This window comes from Mizuhopecten yessoensis, unplaced genomic scaffold (assembly GCF_002113885.1).
Source record: "Mizuhopecten yessoensis strain PY_sf001 unplaced genomic scaffold, ASM211388v2 scaffold11011, whole genome shotgun sequence".
In the NCBI taxonomy this organism is placed as follows: domain Eukaryota; kingdom Metazoa; phylum Mollusca; class Bivalvia; order Pectinida; family Pectinidae; genus Mizuhopecten; species Mizuhopecten yessoensis.
The window spans coordinates 840,926-856,288 of NW_018408834.1; the positions used below are offsets into that span (position 1 = coordinate 840,926).

A 15,363-nucleotide genomic window follows, 5' to 3' on the forward strand; every position below is an offset into this window, starting at 1 on the left:
CTCTCTATCTTATAATTCTGACCAGATTTGTCCCTCTTTAGGGGCAATTTTCCCTCTTAGAGGACAATGCACAGTTGTTGTAGCATAAAATGCAAATAATACACATAGTATTTTATACCACCTCACAAAGAGGTGTACAAATCTGTCAAGCCTTATCCGATTACCCCAAGGGCCCCTGGCCATTAGAAATTGGTTTTATGAGTGAACAGGATAATTAAACTAAAAAGTGCAACTGGTCAGGTACTTAGTGGTTGTACTTGAGGAATGCATCAGTTCATGGTGTTTTCAAACTAATAGACCAGTAGGATAAGAACATAATTGGTAAAACAATGTTCCACCACACTAGGAGACTGAAGATATGATGTGAAAATTTGACACGCTTTTATCCCTCTGTAGGAGTTTGCTGAGAGGAACACTCCGATACCCGGGGTCCAGAGGTTGACCTGTATGCGACCAGAAGCAAGCAATTACTTTAATAATTACCAAACATATTCAACATGAAGGATTTCTAACTAAATTTAATTTATAATATCCTTTTATTAAATATTTTTTTTTTTGATATTTATAACAGATATATTCTTTTACAGTTAAAAAGTACACAGTACTGATAGCGTAACCGTCATCATAAATAGTGCTAGTTCATGTGGTATGCACTTTAACAAAGCATGTATAATCTAACTGTGTGTATATGCTGTCTTATGCAATATCTTGATATAGTTCAGTACACTTGTATAAGCAGTATTAAACAGAAATACATTTTTAAGAATATAAGAAAATCCCTCACAGCAACAGTCTTTGTAACGCTCATTTGACCTTAACATTAGAGTCACTTATTATTTATTTATTCGATTCTCTGTAAAAAAATAATAATTTGTGATTGTAGTCTAAAAGTGTTTGATAGGCATATTATTATTTTTTCACTATAGAGTTCCATACACCTCCAACATGTTTTTTAGACATGTACACAGATTGGTTTTCAAGGGACTTGCATGGTTCGGGCACTTGTGCCAAGTCCTTCAGGTCTAAAAATGCCAAACTAGAGAGCCTCTTGGAGTCTATTGAATGACACACACTGTCAGAATTGATGGACATCGCCTGATCTTCGTGAGCTTTTAATATACTGATCTCACGCCCTATACACTGCTTCAGATGTTCGGACATTCCTGAATGAGGTTTTTTGTTTGATTTATCAAATGTTCTTAAAGCATTTTTATCTTTTTTCTTCTTAACTGTTGTTTTTGATTCATCAACTATGGACTTGGCAACATTTGCGGAATTTCCCTGACAGCTTCTTCGTAGAGGATAGCGAGTATCAGCAACACGTTTTTCTCTTCTTTTAAATTTAGAGTTTTTGTCTGTCTTTTTGTTCTGACTATTTTTTCCTGGGACATTAGTCAGCTTCTTGTTACCCTTGACTGTCCTTCCGGTGTTAGTTGGGTTGTTGATCCTATTCTTCGTTGCACCACTGGATTGTCTTTTGTTACTAGAAAATGTGAAGTACTTATACAGATGTATATGACATACATTACCTTGTAAACATCAGTGATGGGCAATCAGTTTAAATCATAATTCATAATTGATAATTGGTTTGTAATCAGGCGAACAGGTAGTTAACTAATTGATGATCGAATGTATAATCATTTTATAATTCTATGGGACTGAATACACAAATAAAGTGAGCACATTACTGTTACATCAACAGATAGAGTTGTCAAATACTTGGAATGGATTTTAAGTAACCTCTATGCAGTCTGTCAATCATGTAGTAACAATCATAAGGGTAAATGGCTTTCACTTGATACTGTTAACATTTGACACTTTGATTTCAATAGTAAACTGATTATATCTGTAAACAGATCAATTATTTTATTATAGTCGATTATCAGCTATATTAGAACATATTAAATGTGTACTACCAGGTAAGTTCAAATAAAAACCTGATAAATGTCTATATATTGTAAACATTTCTACATCTGCTTTATAACTTATCACAAAGTATATGTAGGGCAAATGACTTACTGGTGATCTATACTTTAATGCATATATGCTTTGAACGTGAACATGATTTTTTCAATGTTCATGCTGGTATGAAAACCAGTTGTTTCCTATTGTTACATAGATGTATCTCATGTATATTTATTTAAATACAATAATGCTATTTTTTTCTGCACAGGTTTAAAAAGTGACATTGCAGGGCAAATGTGGACTATATATATGTAAGCAGTCAAAATTTGTAATGTCAAGAGTCTTGAATTTTGAAAGTGGGAGTCAATTTAAACATTGATTAATAACTCAGCTTGTATCGAAAATTAAGTCAGATTAACAAGATAAACAACCATCACTTTTGGGAGAACCTACAATACTGTATTTCTACTACAATACGCGGTGTTATTCCACTCTCAGATCATTGTATAAACTTGCAGACTGTTAGATAAATATGAGTTATATACCACACGTGGTATATGACCTTCAAGAGTTTTGATTGGTCGCGATCGAGAAGATGAACTTTGACCAGAACGACTTTTTCCACACACTTTTTGCCACATGCTGTTTTGTTTACATCGTCTGCTGTCAACATCCGACAAATGTTGGTGACTTTGTGAGGTTATGCGGAAAAGGGGGTTATTAAGGTCATATTAAAAGAAGGTGATACTGAAAGATTTGATCGTTAGTTTCAGGCAGAATTGCTACAGACGCTCGATATCGTTTCGACGTCACACTGTCGCGTGTCCAGGTCGTGAAACCAAAACAAGATCTGTCACAGTGTCGGAAAATATTTCGTTCCCCAAATGTCTCGTTATCGCTATTTAGACGTTCTGACTATGGCTGAACTTACACAATAAACGTCAACCATAGAACCGTCACGAAGAAACATGGGCCTATGGTTTTGGACATTGACAGCGATACGTTCGTCTTCATCACTTGGCGGGAGGCAGACTTCGTACGATATGCTTACGCACATATATTCTGTGGTTAACTTATATAAATTAATGCAATACTGCTACTCTCAATATATAGAGTCATTCATCTATTATGTTTTTTCATGAAGTTGTTGCCGAAACATTAATTTTGACAATTATTAAATTTGTAAAAAAAACACAGGCAAATATAGATATCGATATACATAGATATTTAAAAGACTTACCCTTTCTTATCTAGACTGAGTGACCTCTTCCTCTTCTGGTTAGAATGACCTGCATTACATAAGTGTTCAATACTCAGAAATGTCTGTATCTATGTAACGGCACCAAACAAAGTGGTACTTCAATAGTCTACGCATAAAATGGAAAAAATTAAGGAAATAAACATATATTTAATTTTATTCTTGTATTGTTAATTAAACAATTGGGGAAGAAAGATTTTCTTTAGCATTTCAGGAGACTTAATCAGGTTGAACATGAAGTCGCTTAAAGCTAAACTGAACCGTACACAAGCTGGAAGCAACAAATTGTATTAGTGTGTAGTACTTGTTTTCAGTATGATTGGATGTTTTTGTATTTTATTATCAAATACCAAACACATATATGCACAAAATGTAAAAAATATAAACTGGACGGAGATCGCAAAATCTGTTGAGTATTTATATGATTAAGTGTTATTTTTAATCTCTTCTTGTCTGAAAGATTAAATTTCAATTAAAAAAGGTGAGTATGAGGTTATCTTTGAAATATTCCCGACCAGTATATTATATACTGTATGGGTGTGTGATGTACCTACCAGATTTGATGACAATGCCAGATTTACAGCTCTCTCCACTATCACTGTCAGCACCGTTGTTTTGACTAGGGGAGGAGCCAGACAAAATTCTGATGTGATGCAGCTTCAGATTTCCATCAGTCAATGGGACAACCGCCACCGAATTCTCTGGCTCAATTTCACTGGCTGATGGGTCTTTGTGGGAGGAGGTTGGAAGTCGATTGACAAGATCTTCCAAAGCAGCACTGGTCGAGGGAGTAGCCAATATACCTGATGCAGTCTTCAACCTTTCACTCTCATCAGGATCTAATGTAATGTTTGTTCCCTCTTTCTCTATGCTCTGTAAATCTATAGAACAATATATGCATGCACGATTATTGATTTGTCTCAACCAGTATGTAACTTTTGAATAAACTCAATCAAAATCCTACACAATATTTAATAAACAGACACACACATATATTGTAAAGCAGCATGACCAAGTATTATATTGCATTATATTTCATTATGATCGGCCATCTATCGCTACAATGTACGATGCATGTATATGATCCAATGTTTTGTAAAATTTGACAATTAAAAAATTAGATCTTGTATTAAATAATAAACATGCAATTATAATTTACTTAATATTAAAGAAGTAATGAGATTTCTCTTTTCCAAAATATTTACATTCTGTAGAAGTGTTCTCAGTGTTGGCCTGATCAGGTACTGCCTTAGGACTATGGGAAGAGCATTCTTTAACTAGCTTCAACTGCTCGCAAGGTTCCAAAATATCATTGCATGGATGAACATCACATGTATTATGTGATTGAGGTTGTACACTATGACTTGTGCTTTCGACAACCACTGGACTTTTCTGTTCAACTCTGTTACCACAGTGTTCTGTGATGATGCAGGACTGTTCGGACAACAGACTTTGATCCGAGTTGTGATGATTAGATTTTAAACTGAAGAAAATTGAAGACTTAAATGTTGGTGTTTTTTTATAGTCTATAGAAGTCTTAGTCGCTAGTCTGTCATTTGAGATAGAAGATGGTTGAAACTGTGCGTTAGTGTCCACTGAATGTTGATGTGGGGAAGTGCTTTCTGACCCCTTGCTGTCTATCTTGGCAGGATGTTGATGTGAGCAAGAACTCTGTGACAACCATTTTCCCTTGTTGACAGAATCAGAATGTTGACAGGTAATCAAATTGTTAGATTCTCTCTCTATGTTCACAGAAGGATGTAAAGGAACCACCAAGTTTATCATTCTACGATCCGTGTTAGGAGAATGTTGACGACAACGAAAATGATCATCCTTGTTGAGCGATGACTGACTAATGGGCACGTGTATATTGGTCTGCTGAGGTTGCACCGAATGTCTGAACCAGGACAAGTCTGTCCCGTTTGGCTTCAATGTTTGAATATCATATTTTGGCATTTCACATCTACCATTTCTCATATTTTCTGTCTCCTTGAAAATCGGTGGTTGTGACCTTCGACCCCAATAACTAAGGTCATGTGTAACAACCTGACTCAATTTAGATTCATTGTATTTATGCCTACTACACAGAAGATTTTGGTGACTGTATGAATCGTAATGTCTATAAAAACCTATATTAGATTTTAAATTGGACACAGTATCCCGTTCTAGTTTTGAACTTTCTACGTAATAGTTTTCTGTCTCATTCATGTGCTGTCTACCTGTGCTGTAATTCCCTGTCATATCTGATTCACGCACATAAGAAGCACTATTTTTGTTTACTGTGTATCTTTTTTCAGACAGAATTGTGTTCTCATGGACCATCCTAGAAGATTGTGGCTGTTTAAGGCACATTTCTTGAGAAGTACTCAACTTATTTTGATTTTCAATAAGTTTTGGTTGTTTCACTTCCTCATGAGTAGATCTTGAGTCATGACTCTGAAAGTTTGATTTCTGACCTTGACCTTTTCTAGATTGATAGGTGTCATCCTTTTGTATTGTTCTTGTACACGTTGACAGGTCACCATTCAGCATGGAGTTACAGACTGGACTCTTGGCAAAGTTGTCACTGTGACCTTGGCCTTGACCTCTGTTGACTTGACCTTGAGCTGGTACAGCTGTTGATTGTTGTAGACATTGATCCAAAGCTTTTTTGTATAGTTTGTTGACATACCAGCCAAGTATATCTGTATTAGGGGGCTTTTCCATGATTTCTGTAAAATATGAAATGATATTATTACCATATAGTAATTGATATAAAATTAATGTTAATTTCCTTACTAACATATGTTTATATCTGTTTAAAAACACTCAATATTAAACTCTGTTTTCAAAAAGAAAAAGAAAAACATTTTCTTACAGGTTTATGATGCCAACAATATTTCTAGAAGTTAATATAAGTTCTACTTCTTGCTGCTAATACCAGGTTCAATTTTTTTTGGTCTAAAACCAATGCAACTTTGCAACACTTTGGACACACATTGAACAGTATAACAGGAGAAAGAGAAAATGTAACAGCCAGACCAGGGTTTGAGCCCGGGACCCTCTAAACTCTAGACAGATACTCTACCAGTTGAGCTTCCTGTGTAGATCGACCCAGTCCAGTTTCGCTACATCCCTCCCTCCTTTTTCTTCACCCCTGATCATGAAGACACAACTACTTACAGCCCAAGTATTATGGGTATCCCCTTGCTTAAGTGTACTCCCAATGCTTGAAACAAGGGTGGTTGGCAGGCTTGCAAATTTTGCAACAGGGAAAAGAGAAAATGTTCATGTTACGGCCAGACTAGGGTTCTAGATGGACGCTCTTCCAATTGAGCTACCTGGTCGCTGACGTTCGACCCAGTCCAGTTTCCAGGCCTACCGTAACCGGGATATTGATATTTGTGTATAATACTATGGTAAAAAAAAAATGAATTCTTTAGTATCCCAGTATCTTGTGGCCTATACCCTTAAAGTACACATTTGTCTATTGACTTGTCAACTCAAAGTTTTGTTTGCTTGTATTTTTGTCAGCAAGATGATATTTAAGTAGGACATGTCATGATCAACAAAATGGACTTCTTTACGAAGTCAAATTAAATTATGTTCAACATATAGTATTAAATATAATTCTAATTCAGTTCATAAAGCCATATAGACAAAACTGTAAAAAGTTGGACCGATCCGATCGCAGTGATTAGTTTTGGAGAGTTGTCTCCCTTATAGTATAACGGGCCGTCTTCGTAATGAAAGACACAACTCTGATAGTATCTGAGTATACCGTAATACGGTACGTACTCAAACCACAAAATAGGGAAGAGTATCACTAACTGAATGACTTTAAACTCCAACAGTAAGTTCCGAATCCAAACCCATTAAGCAAATCAGCAAAACAGTTAACAGAAAATAACCGGCCGTACTCAGTACTGTCGATACTGCTTGCAAGTTGCATTGGTCAGTAAGTCAGAATTCAAATAATGAGAACTGCGTTTGACTAACCAGCACCAAAATAAAGTAAATAGCATACGCTTAAATGTCAACTTAGCTTATACATACAAAAGAGTATCATATTACCATTAAATATTATCGTGCTATGGGTATATCATAGCTTGTTTGTTTACAACAATTTGAAGAATCCGCCATTTTCTTTGAAGTACAAACTAAACACAGAATGGAAGCGGTCATAATTTCCGGAAATTTCCGGGTATGAACATATATTTAAAATTAAAAGATGGTGGATAAATCATTGGTTATATAGAAAAACTGATTGGAATTGACAATCGACGTCCTTTTTGTTGTTTCATTTATTATATAGTGACATTATATTCGAATTATGTGCATGTACGTCATGTGCGGCATGATGCATACTAGGGCTGACATTTTTTCTAAGACCAAACATTTGAACGGCGAAAGGAAAGTTATGCACTAAAATGCACCTCCTCTCTGTTGCAGAAACTATATTAATGTTACACCAGGAAAGTTCGGGGATATACCTGTTGTGTGTACATGTAAGAGGAGCAGAAATTATAAGCCAAAATCTCAGATAATGACGATATATATACAACAATGACCGAAAACAATTAAATACGTATATATATTATAGAGGGAATAGATGGGAGAAGGCTTGATAAGAAATAATAGTGAACACAATGAAACCGCGGAATTAGATAAGTTATCTAAGTCCGTGATGAAGCACAAATTAAGAATGCGAGAAATAAGGCTAACAATAAAAGTAACCCATTAAATAGGTCAAATAAACCAACCCGCGGAGACGCGTCACCACTTTACTGTAATGTATATATAGCAGAAGACTAACAAACACGTACGCAAACTTCTTATAATATACGTCTCTGCAATAAGTGACAACGTTTTTGTACAAATCAATACTTTATGTAGAGAAGATAACACTATGCAATCTCTTTTACATGCGTGATATATGAATTAAATCAAACATTCAGTAAACATAATACAAATTTTAATTAAATGTAAATAAATAACCGGAGTTGGATGGAATTCGTCACAAAAATGCACAGTTTCATCTGTAAAGGACAAATTATGCTTGCAAATTTGGATAGATCCCCCTTCCCTCCCAGATAGGTCTCTGGATCCGCCACTGGCTAGATCAGCAAAATAACGGTATGCCGGATGGTAGATATCGGGCAGTTTCTATCGGAGATAGTAATTGTGTGTAGGCGGTTGGATTGTGCATAATATCCGGATAGGGCTATGAACGATATTTAAGCTGTAATTATTATTAGAAGTGACTGACTAAAAACAAACAGACAGTGGCTATTTAACGGTGTCATGCATACACAGGAAGATTTTTGTACTAACTATTAAGGATAAATGAAGTTCCGGACGTTATCGGAGAAAATGTTCGATGATTTCCGTATTTATGTGGAGTAGATCGATGTGTGTGTCGCCCTAACCTTGTGTTTGCAACCACAACAAAGTTGCTTATGTCTGGTCCAGATCTCAAGTGAACACTTCACCTCCCTATTAGTGTCCGTCACTTCCGCGTGTCACACTGAAAGTAAAAAAAGCTACATCATCATGCTATCAGCTGTTAGGTATTGAGCAGATCTTCCGATAAATTTCATCTCAATTCACCGTAAAAAATAAAATTACAATATTGTACGGCAAACAAAGAGAATATTTATAAAGACAGTATCATTCGTTTACAGATTATAAAATGAGATAGTCAGTCATTCGAACTAAGCGATATCTAATCAAATTTCAGTCGCAAATTATCAAACATGTCCCAGATTGCCAATACACAAGGGCAAATTGAAAACTTTATGTCGAAAGTCATTAAAGAACAATGGAGGCACTGGAACACATATACTGACATAATGTCCCAGCCACTGTTAATTGGTGATCATACAAATTACTAGGATGGTGACATTCTCTAAATAGTGCCTACTATAAGGAGAGTTGTTTTATGTGTAATCAAATGCAATTTGAGAAAAGCTGAAGTTAATAAAACGATGGCACATCCTTTTTATCATAAAAAAGATATCAATTCATATTTCATTACATAAACATATACACACTCCTTATTCTTGTTGGTATATAATCAATTGAGATTGCAATTTCAACAATCTGTCTGCTTTTTCCTTGCCAACGACTGGAAAGTATCTTTAAACACGAACGACCCCTTTTCTTTAGATTAACATTTCTCACCTAAAGAACGACACTAATAAATGGTCACCTTACCACAAACTGTATGTCGATTTGAAAACTTTAACTTCCCGCTTGTTAATTTCCTTTCATAAACAGCAACACACCAGGCTCGCCTGCATATGGAGTCTACTTATATATATATATACTGTTTATTCTCTTCTCCAGAAAATGTTCTAAGTATCGAGATTTTCCTGTAACGTTATTTAGCTTGACTGTTTCACATTTAGTACGTAAAATGTTTCATATAATATGTATGTATTTCAGAATAAGTCGAGATGGATATTTCTTAATTTATGATAGTATAAAACTGAACACTTACACTCATATACTTTGATGTGTTGTCTGAAGAATATATCTATAATGCATCTCGTACTGTGACCTACGGAAACAGATGCTTTGGGAGGGTTTCGGCTACGTTGTGGAATAGCTTACCATCTGCTATAAGGAAGTCAAATACCGTGGCCAAGTTCAAGAGGGACATAAAAACTCACCTCTTCACGTCTGCATTTTAGAATCTTTGCAAAGACGTCATGTAAATACCACCCTTTTATTTGTTCAATTATGTGCACATTGCTTGTTAAATGTATGAAAGTCATTGCAAGCCTTTGTTGTTTGTTTTCACAATTATAACCATTACTATTATCCATATGTTGTAAAGCGCCTTAGAGTAATTTTACAAATTATATAGGGCGCTATATAAATGTTGTATATTATTATTATTATTATTATTATTATTATTATAAGATCTAAGCAATTGGCACTCTTACCTTCATATACAGCTTTCATTTGTTTTCTCTGCGTGGTTTCTGTTGGTTTACGGCACATTATGACCATTGTTTGAGAAGCCTATTTGTGTGAGCAAGGTAACGTTTCGTTGGAGTTCATATCTTTTTGTATGTAGGAATATACCTCATCTATTTTAAACAGGTTCCGTAAAGGAGTACCTACCAGTGTAATCATCAGGAAAATCATAAGCATATATATGTCAAAAATAAATAACTAAATACCCGCCAAAACAATATTTGTTTCCGTGAACTATTTGATAACGCGTTAAGCTAACATATCCTATAGTAATAGGATTCAAATTTTACACTACAAGTGGGTTTCTTGGCGAACTATGTAAGCACGTCTCGACCCAGATGAGACCTACATAGGGAATGTTTATAGTGCGTGGAAGAGTTCGTAGTGAGGAAAGTGCTGGTTATTACACTGTACTTTATATAGTAACATTCGTAAGTTTATTTTTAAACAAATAGCTGGTACGGGATGAAGCTGTTCAGTGCGAGATACTTTTTGAAAATAGCTATTTTCATGTTTCTACTCCTATGTGAACATCAAGGAGTAAAAACTGCATAGGAAGGACACTACAGTCTACAAATGGATGAACACTTAACTCGGGGGAAATCATATCTGGAATTAAAAAAGCAGCAAAATATTTGTTTATTTTTAAGTGTATTTTGGTATTTACTCTATGCACCACGTCTTACAGTATGTTATTGTGAAAACTTACCAACTTACTTGATTTCGTCTCCAGACTTTGCACTTTATTTTCACGAGAAATACCTTTTATACTTTGCATGTAAAATGTATGCAGAAGATTATTGGATTTAAAAAGATATATTTCCCACAATACCAAGCATGTCAGAACTGTTCGGACATCGAAAACGGTTCACACTTCCGGTATACCATCTTTAGCGGGGAACATTTTACAGGGCTTAGATCTAAAGCCCTAATAGTTTAATAATTAATTCATAAACATAAATATAAGTCCAAAAAGATATCCTGTAATTTGTTTTCGTCTCATTGAAATTAACAAGATTCACATCATCCCCGCGGTAGATCCCCCCCTCCCCTTGCATACACAGGAAGATTTTTGTACTAACTATTAAGGATAAATGAAGTTCCGGACGTTATCGGAGAAAATGTTCGATGATTTCCGTATTTATGTGGAGTAGATAGATGTGTGTGTCGCCCTAACCTTGTGTTTGCAACCACAACAAAGTTGCTTATGTCTGGCCCAGATCTCAAGTGAACACTTCACCTCCCTATTATAGTGTCCGTCACTTCCGCGTGTCACACTGAAAGTAAAAAAATCTACATCATCATGCTATCAGCTGTTAGGTATTGAGCAGATCTTCCGATACATTTCTTCTCAGTTCAGCGTAAAAATATAATTACAATATTGTACGCCAAACAAAGAGAATATTTATATAGACAGTATCATAATCAATCGCGCTGTGAATGTTTTGGTTGACAATAATTATAACGCAATGGTGGGAGAAAATTTAATAAAGTTAAACTATTGACAATCGTTATCCGTCTGCCTGTACAACACGTTAAGCTTATTTTATGCTTTTATATTCTTTTGAAGCTGAACTCATGCAAGTTCTTTTAAGACATTTGCCCGATCCTTTAAATTAACATTCAAATATACATTTATATTCATATTTTGTCCTTGAAAAATATGAATTCCGATCACTTGATTTGTTCCAGTTAAATTGCCTTCGAGGAATTGAAATTAAAGATACCACAACTTATTTCGTTTCACGACGGACTTGCATAGCAAAATCTAATTCCGTGGTTTTACCTGGAGATTACGGTGGTACATTTAGGACATACACAATCTTACTTTCTACGTTTAATATCTCGAGCGCTCGACATCACTTCTTGAGTGCTAATAATGCATGATCAGTACTTTTTACTGGCGAGTCGTTCACGTCATTTTCTAAATTTTGATGAATCCATTTCCTAAGAAATATAAGGAGTTATCGAGTTGACGAGTGCCACAGGGACACTACGAATCCGGGTTACTGTATCAGCACTAGTAATATATCTGACGATTTCAATTTCACGATAGTTATCAAGTTAACGTTTCTTCTGAAGTAATTTGTATAACCAGTCTGTGTTGTTTACATGTCACATTTGGTGGAATTACAGTGCATAACGATTTTCTAAAAAAAGATGTGTCCTGTTGAACAGTGATAATCTACTGTATATATAGTTGTTCTTAGCCTTACTGTCTACAGTTTTGCCATCTACGTTCAAAACTATACGGTTGCCGTCATGACATGATTTTCGTCACGACGTTTCAATGTCTAATTAACATGATTAATTTGCATTAAGTTTTCTATTCTTCTATAGTTGGTGATATATATATATATAATGGCCTTAGCTGTTGATAGGACGTTAAACAAAATTTAATCAAACCAAACCATGTTCCGGGATTTGACGAGAGAGCGGATGGACAAAGGGAACACATTGCCAGTAACACATGCCTCCTCTTCTATATCTTAATGTGTTTTTTTTTTTTTTGTGTCTCCTCAGTTGTAGATTATGTAAGTTCGTTATGTTCCTTAGATCTTTGGCACACAATTTCAAGTTTTACTGTGTCTATTTTAAAGATAGAAAATAAGCTAACCAGACACCGGTATTACTGTAATGACGACGAGAGTACGACTACAGTCTACTTATGATATGTATTATATATTCTCACATACTTCCTTTTTATAAATCATGATTTGATTATCTTAAGAAATACGCACCACAAAAGATACATTCATATTGGCTCTTGTTACCATGCTACTGAACTCGTTACTATGGCGATAACAGTCAATTAAACTATATTTACATTACATCTTATCTCAAAATGGCCGACCTCGATATTTGACCCCACCTGCTTCATTAGTGAGCGCACGTGCCTGCTGGGTTATTTTGGGTCGAGATTCAACGGGCGTTTATCTACGAAAGATAAATATGAAAACACGAGCGGAAGTGAACCATTGGCCACAAAGAAGGATTTGTTTACAACTCGGGACGGTACAGCAACATATTAAAGTAATTTCGCTGGGGATCCGACTTAGTAAATGTTTTCGCTGTGTGTAGAGCTGGATATGTCTAATCAAATTTCAGTCGCAAATTATCAAACATGAATGACTTAATCTGGGCACAATGTCCCAGATTGCCAATACACAAAGGCAATTCAAAACTTTATGTCGAAAGTCATTATACATAAAAGATAAAGAACAATGGAGGCACTGGAATACATGTAATGACATAATGTCCCAGCCACTGTTAATTGATGATTATACAAACCGCTAGGATGGTGACATTTTCTGAAACGTGCCTACTATAAGGAGAGTTGTTTTATGTGTAATCAAATGCAATTTGAGAAAAACTGAAGTTAATAAAATGTTTCATTAAGCAGCGACCACAACAGAGATGGTACATCCTTTTTATCATAAAAAAAGATATCAATTCATATTTCATTACATAAACAAATACACACTCCTTCTTCTTGTTGGTATATACTCAATTGAGATTGCAATTTTAACAATCTGTCTGCTTTTTCTTTGCCAACAATTGGAAAGTATCTTTAAACACGAACAACCCCTTTTCTTTAGATTAACATTTCTCACCTAAAGAACGACACTAATATATGGTCACCTTACCACAAACTGTATGTCGATTTGAAAACTTTAACTTCCCGCTTGTTAATTTCCTTTCATCAACAGCAACATACCAGGCTCGCCTGCATATGGAGTCTACTTATATATATATACTGTTTATTCTCTTCTCCAGAAAATGTTCTTAGTATCGAGATTTTCCTGTAACGTTATTTAGCTTGACTGTTTCACATTTAGTACGTAAAATGTTTCATATAATATGTATGTATTTCAGAATAAGTCGAGATGGATATTTCTTAATTTATGATAGTATAAAACTGAACACTTACACTAATATACTTTGATGTGTTGTCTGAAGAATATATTTATAAGATCTAAGCAATTGACACTCTTACCTTCATATATAGCGTTCATTTTTTCCCTGCATGGTTTCTCTTGGTTTACGACAACTTATACACAAGCTGTTTGACGATTGTTTGAGAAGCCTATTTGTGTGAGCAAGGTAACGTTTCGTTGGAGGTCATATCTTTTTGTATGTAGGAGTCTTCATCATCTTTTTTTTTAAAACAGGTTCAGTAAAAGAGTACTTACTAGTGTAATACAGACGGCAAGACTAGTGAAACTTAACGTAGATATATCACCAGGAAAATCATAAGCATATCTGTTAAATATAAATAACTAAAGACCCGCCAAAAACAATATTTGTTTCCTTGAACTATTTGATAACGCGTTAAGCTAACATATCCTATAGTAATAGGATCCAAATTTTACACTACAAGTGTTTTTTTTTGGCGAACTATGTAAGCACGTCTCGACCCAGACGAGACCTACAGAAATGTTTACAGGGCGGGGAAGACTTCTTAGTGGGGAAAGTGTTGGTTATCACACTGTACTTTAAATAGTAACATTCGTAGTTTTATTTTCAAACAAATAACTTGTACGGGATGAAGCTGTTCAGAGCGAGCGGGATATCTTTTGAAAATAGATATTTTCATGTTTCTGCTCCTTTTTGAACATCAAGGAGTAAAACAGCATATGATGGACATTAAAATCTTACAAAATCATATTTGTGATTGAATAAAAAGCATTTTTTTTTTAAGTGTGTATTTATATTTACTCTATGTACCGCGTCTTACAGTATGTTATTGTGAAAACTTACCCACCTACTTTATTTCGCCTGCAGACTTTGTACTTTTTTTCACGAGTAATACCTTTTATATTTTGCATATAAATGTATGCTGAAGTTATCTAAAGGAAAAAACCCATCTTCCAGCAATGACAAGCATACTTTGAACACACCAGAAATGCGTTTTTTTCAGCGAGAAAGTTAGGTTGTGTCCATATTCAGATAACTTTCTAAACTTTCGGTATATCACATTTAGCGGTGAACACTTTTACAGAGTGTTGATCTAAAGCCCTAAAAACGTTACATAATTAATACATGCAATTGTACACATAAATATAGGTCCAAACATATATCCAATTTTTTGTTTTCGTCTCGTTGGAAATAATGAGATTCAAATCATACCCGCGGTAGACCTTCCCCCGACGTTTGAAGTAAGCTATTGTGTATACCGTGGTGTGATAGCTAACTTATCTTTCCTCATTCAGCAGACATGTACACATCCGTGTCCT

General features: G+C 35.1%; 1 protein-coding gene across 2 annotated transcripts; it reads right to left on the minus strand.

Moving 5' to 3' along the window:
• Window positions 1-538: 538 nt before the first annotated feature.
• On the minus strand, window positions 539-8,641 carry LOC110464601. Of its 2 annotated transcripts, none has more exons than XM_021519906.1 (5): window positions 8,572-8,641; window positions 4,369-5,874; window positions 3,718-4,044; window positions 3,146-3,194; window positions 539-1,483 (listed from the first exon to the last, which is right to left on the minus strand). In XM_021519906.1, the coding sequence occupies exons 2-5, from the start codon at window positions 5,867-5,869 to the stop codon at window positions 910-912; spliced, it is 2,451 nt and encodes an 816-aa protein (XP_021375581.1). In that variant the 5' UTR covers window positions 5,870-5,874; window positions 8,572-8,641; the 3' UTR covers window positions 539-909. The 2 variants fall into 2 exon arrangements, with proteins under 2 accessions (XP_021375581.1, XP_021375580.1); XM_021519905.1 differs by lacking the exon at window positions 8,572-8,641 and adding an exon at window positions 7,217-7,303.
• Between the last annotated feature and the right edge of the window lie 6,722 nt (window positions 8,642-15,363).

Coding starts and splice junctions, on each gene's coding strand:
- LOC110464601 (XM_021519906.1), bottom strand. CDS start 5,869: ATGGAAAAGCCCCCTAATACAGATATACTTGGCTGGTATGTCAACAAA. Junction 4,045..4,368: donor TGAGAACACTTCTACAGAAT/GTAAATATTTTG, acceptor ATTGTTCTATAG/ATTTACAGAGCATAGAGAAA. Junction 1,484..3,145: donor CTCAGTCTAGATAAGAAAGG/GTAAGTCTTTTA, acceptor CACATTTTCTAG/TAACAAAAGACAATCCAGTG.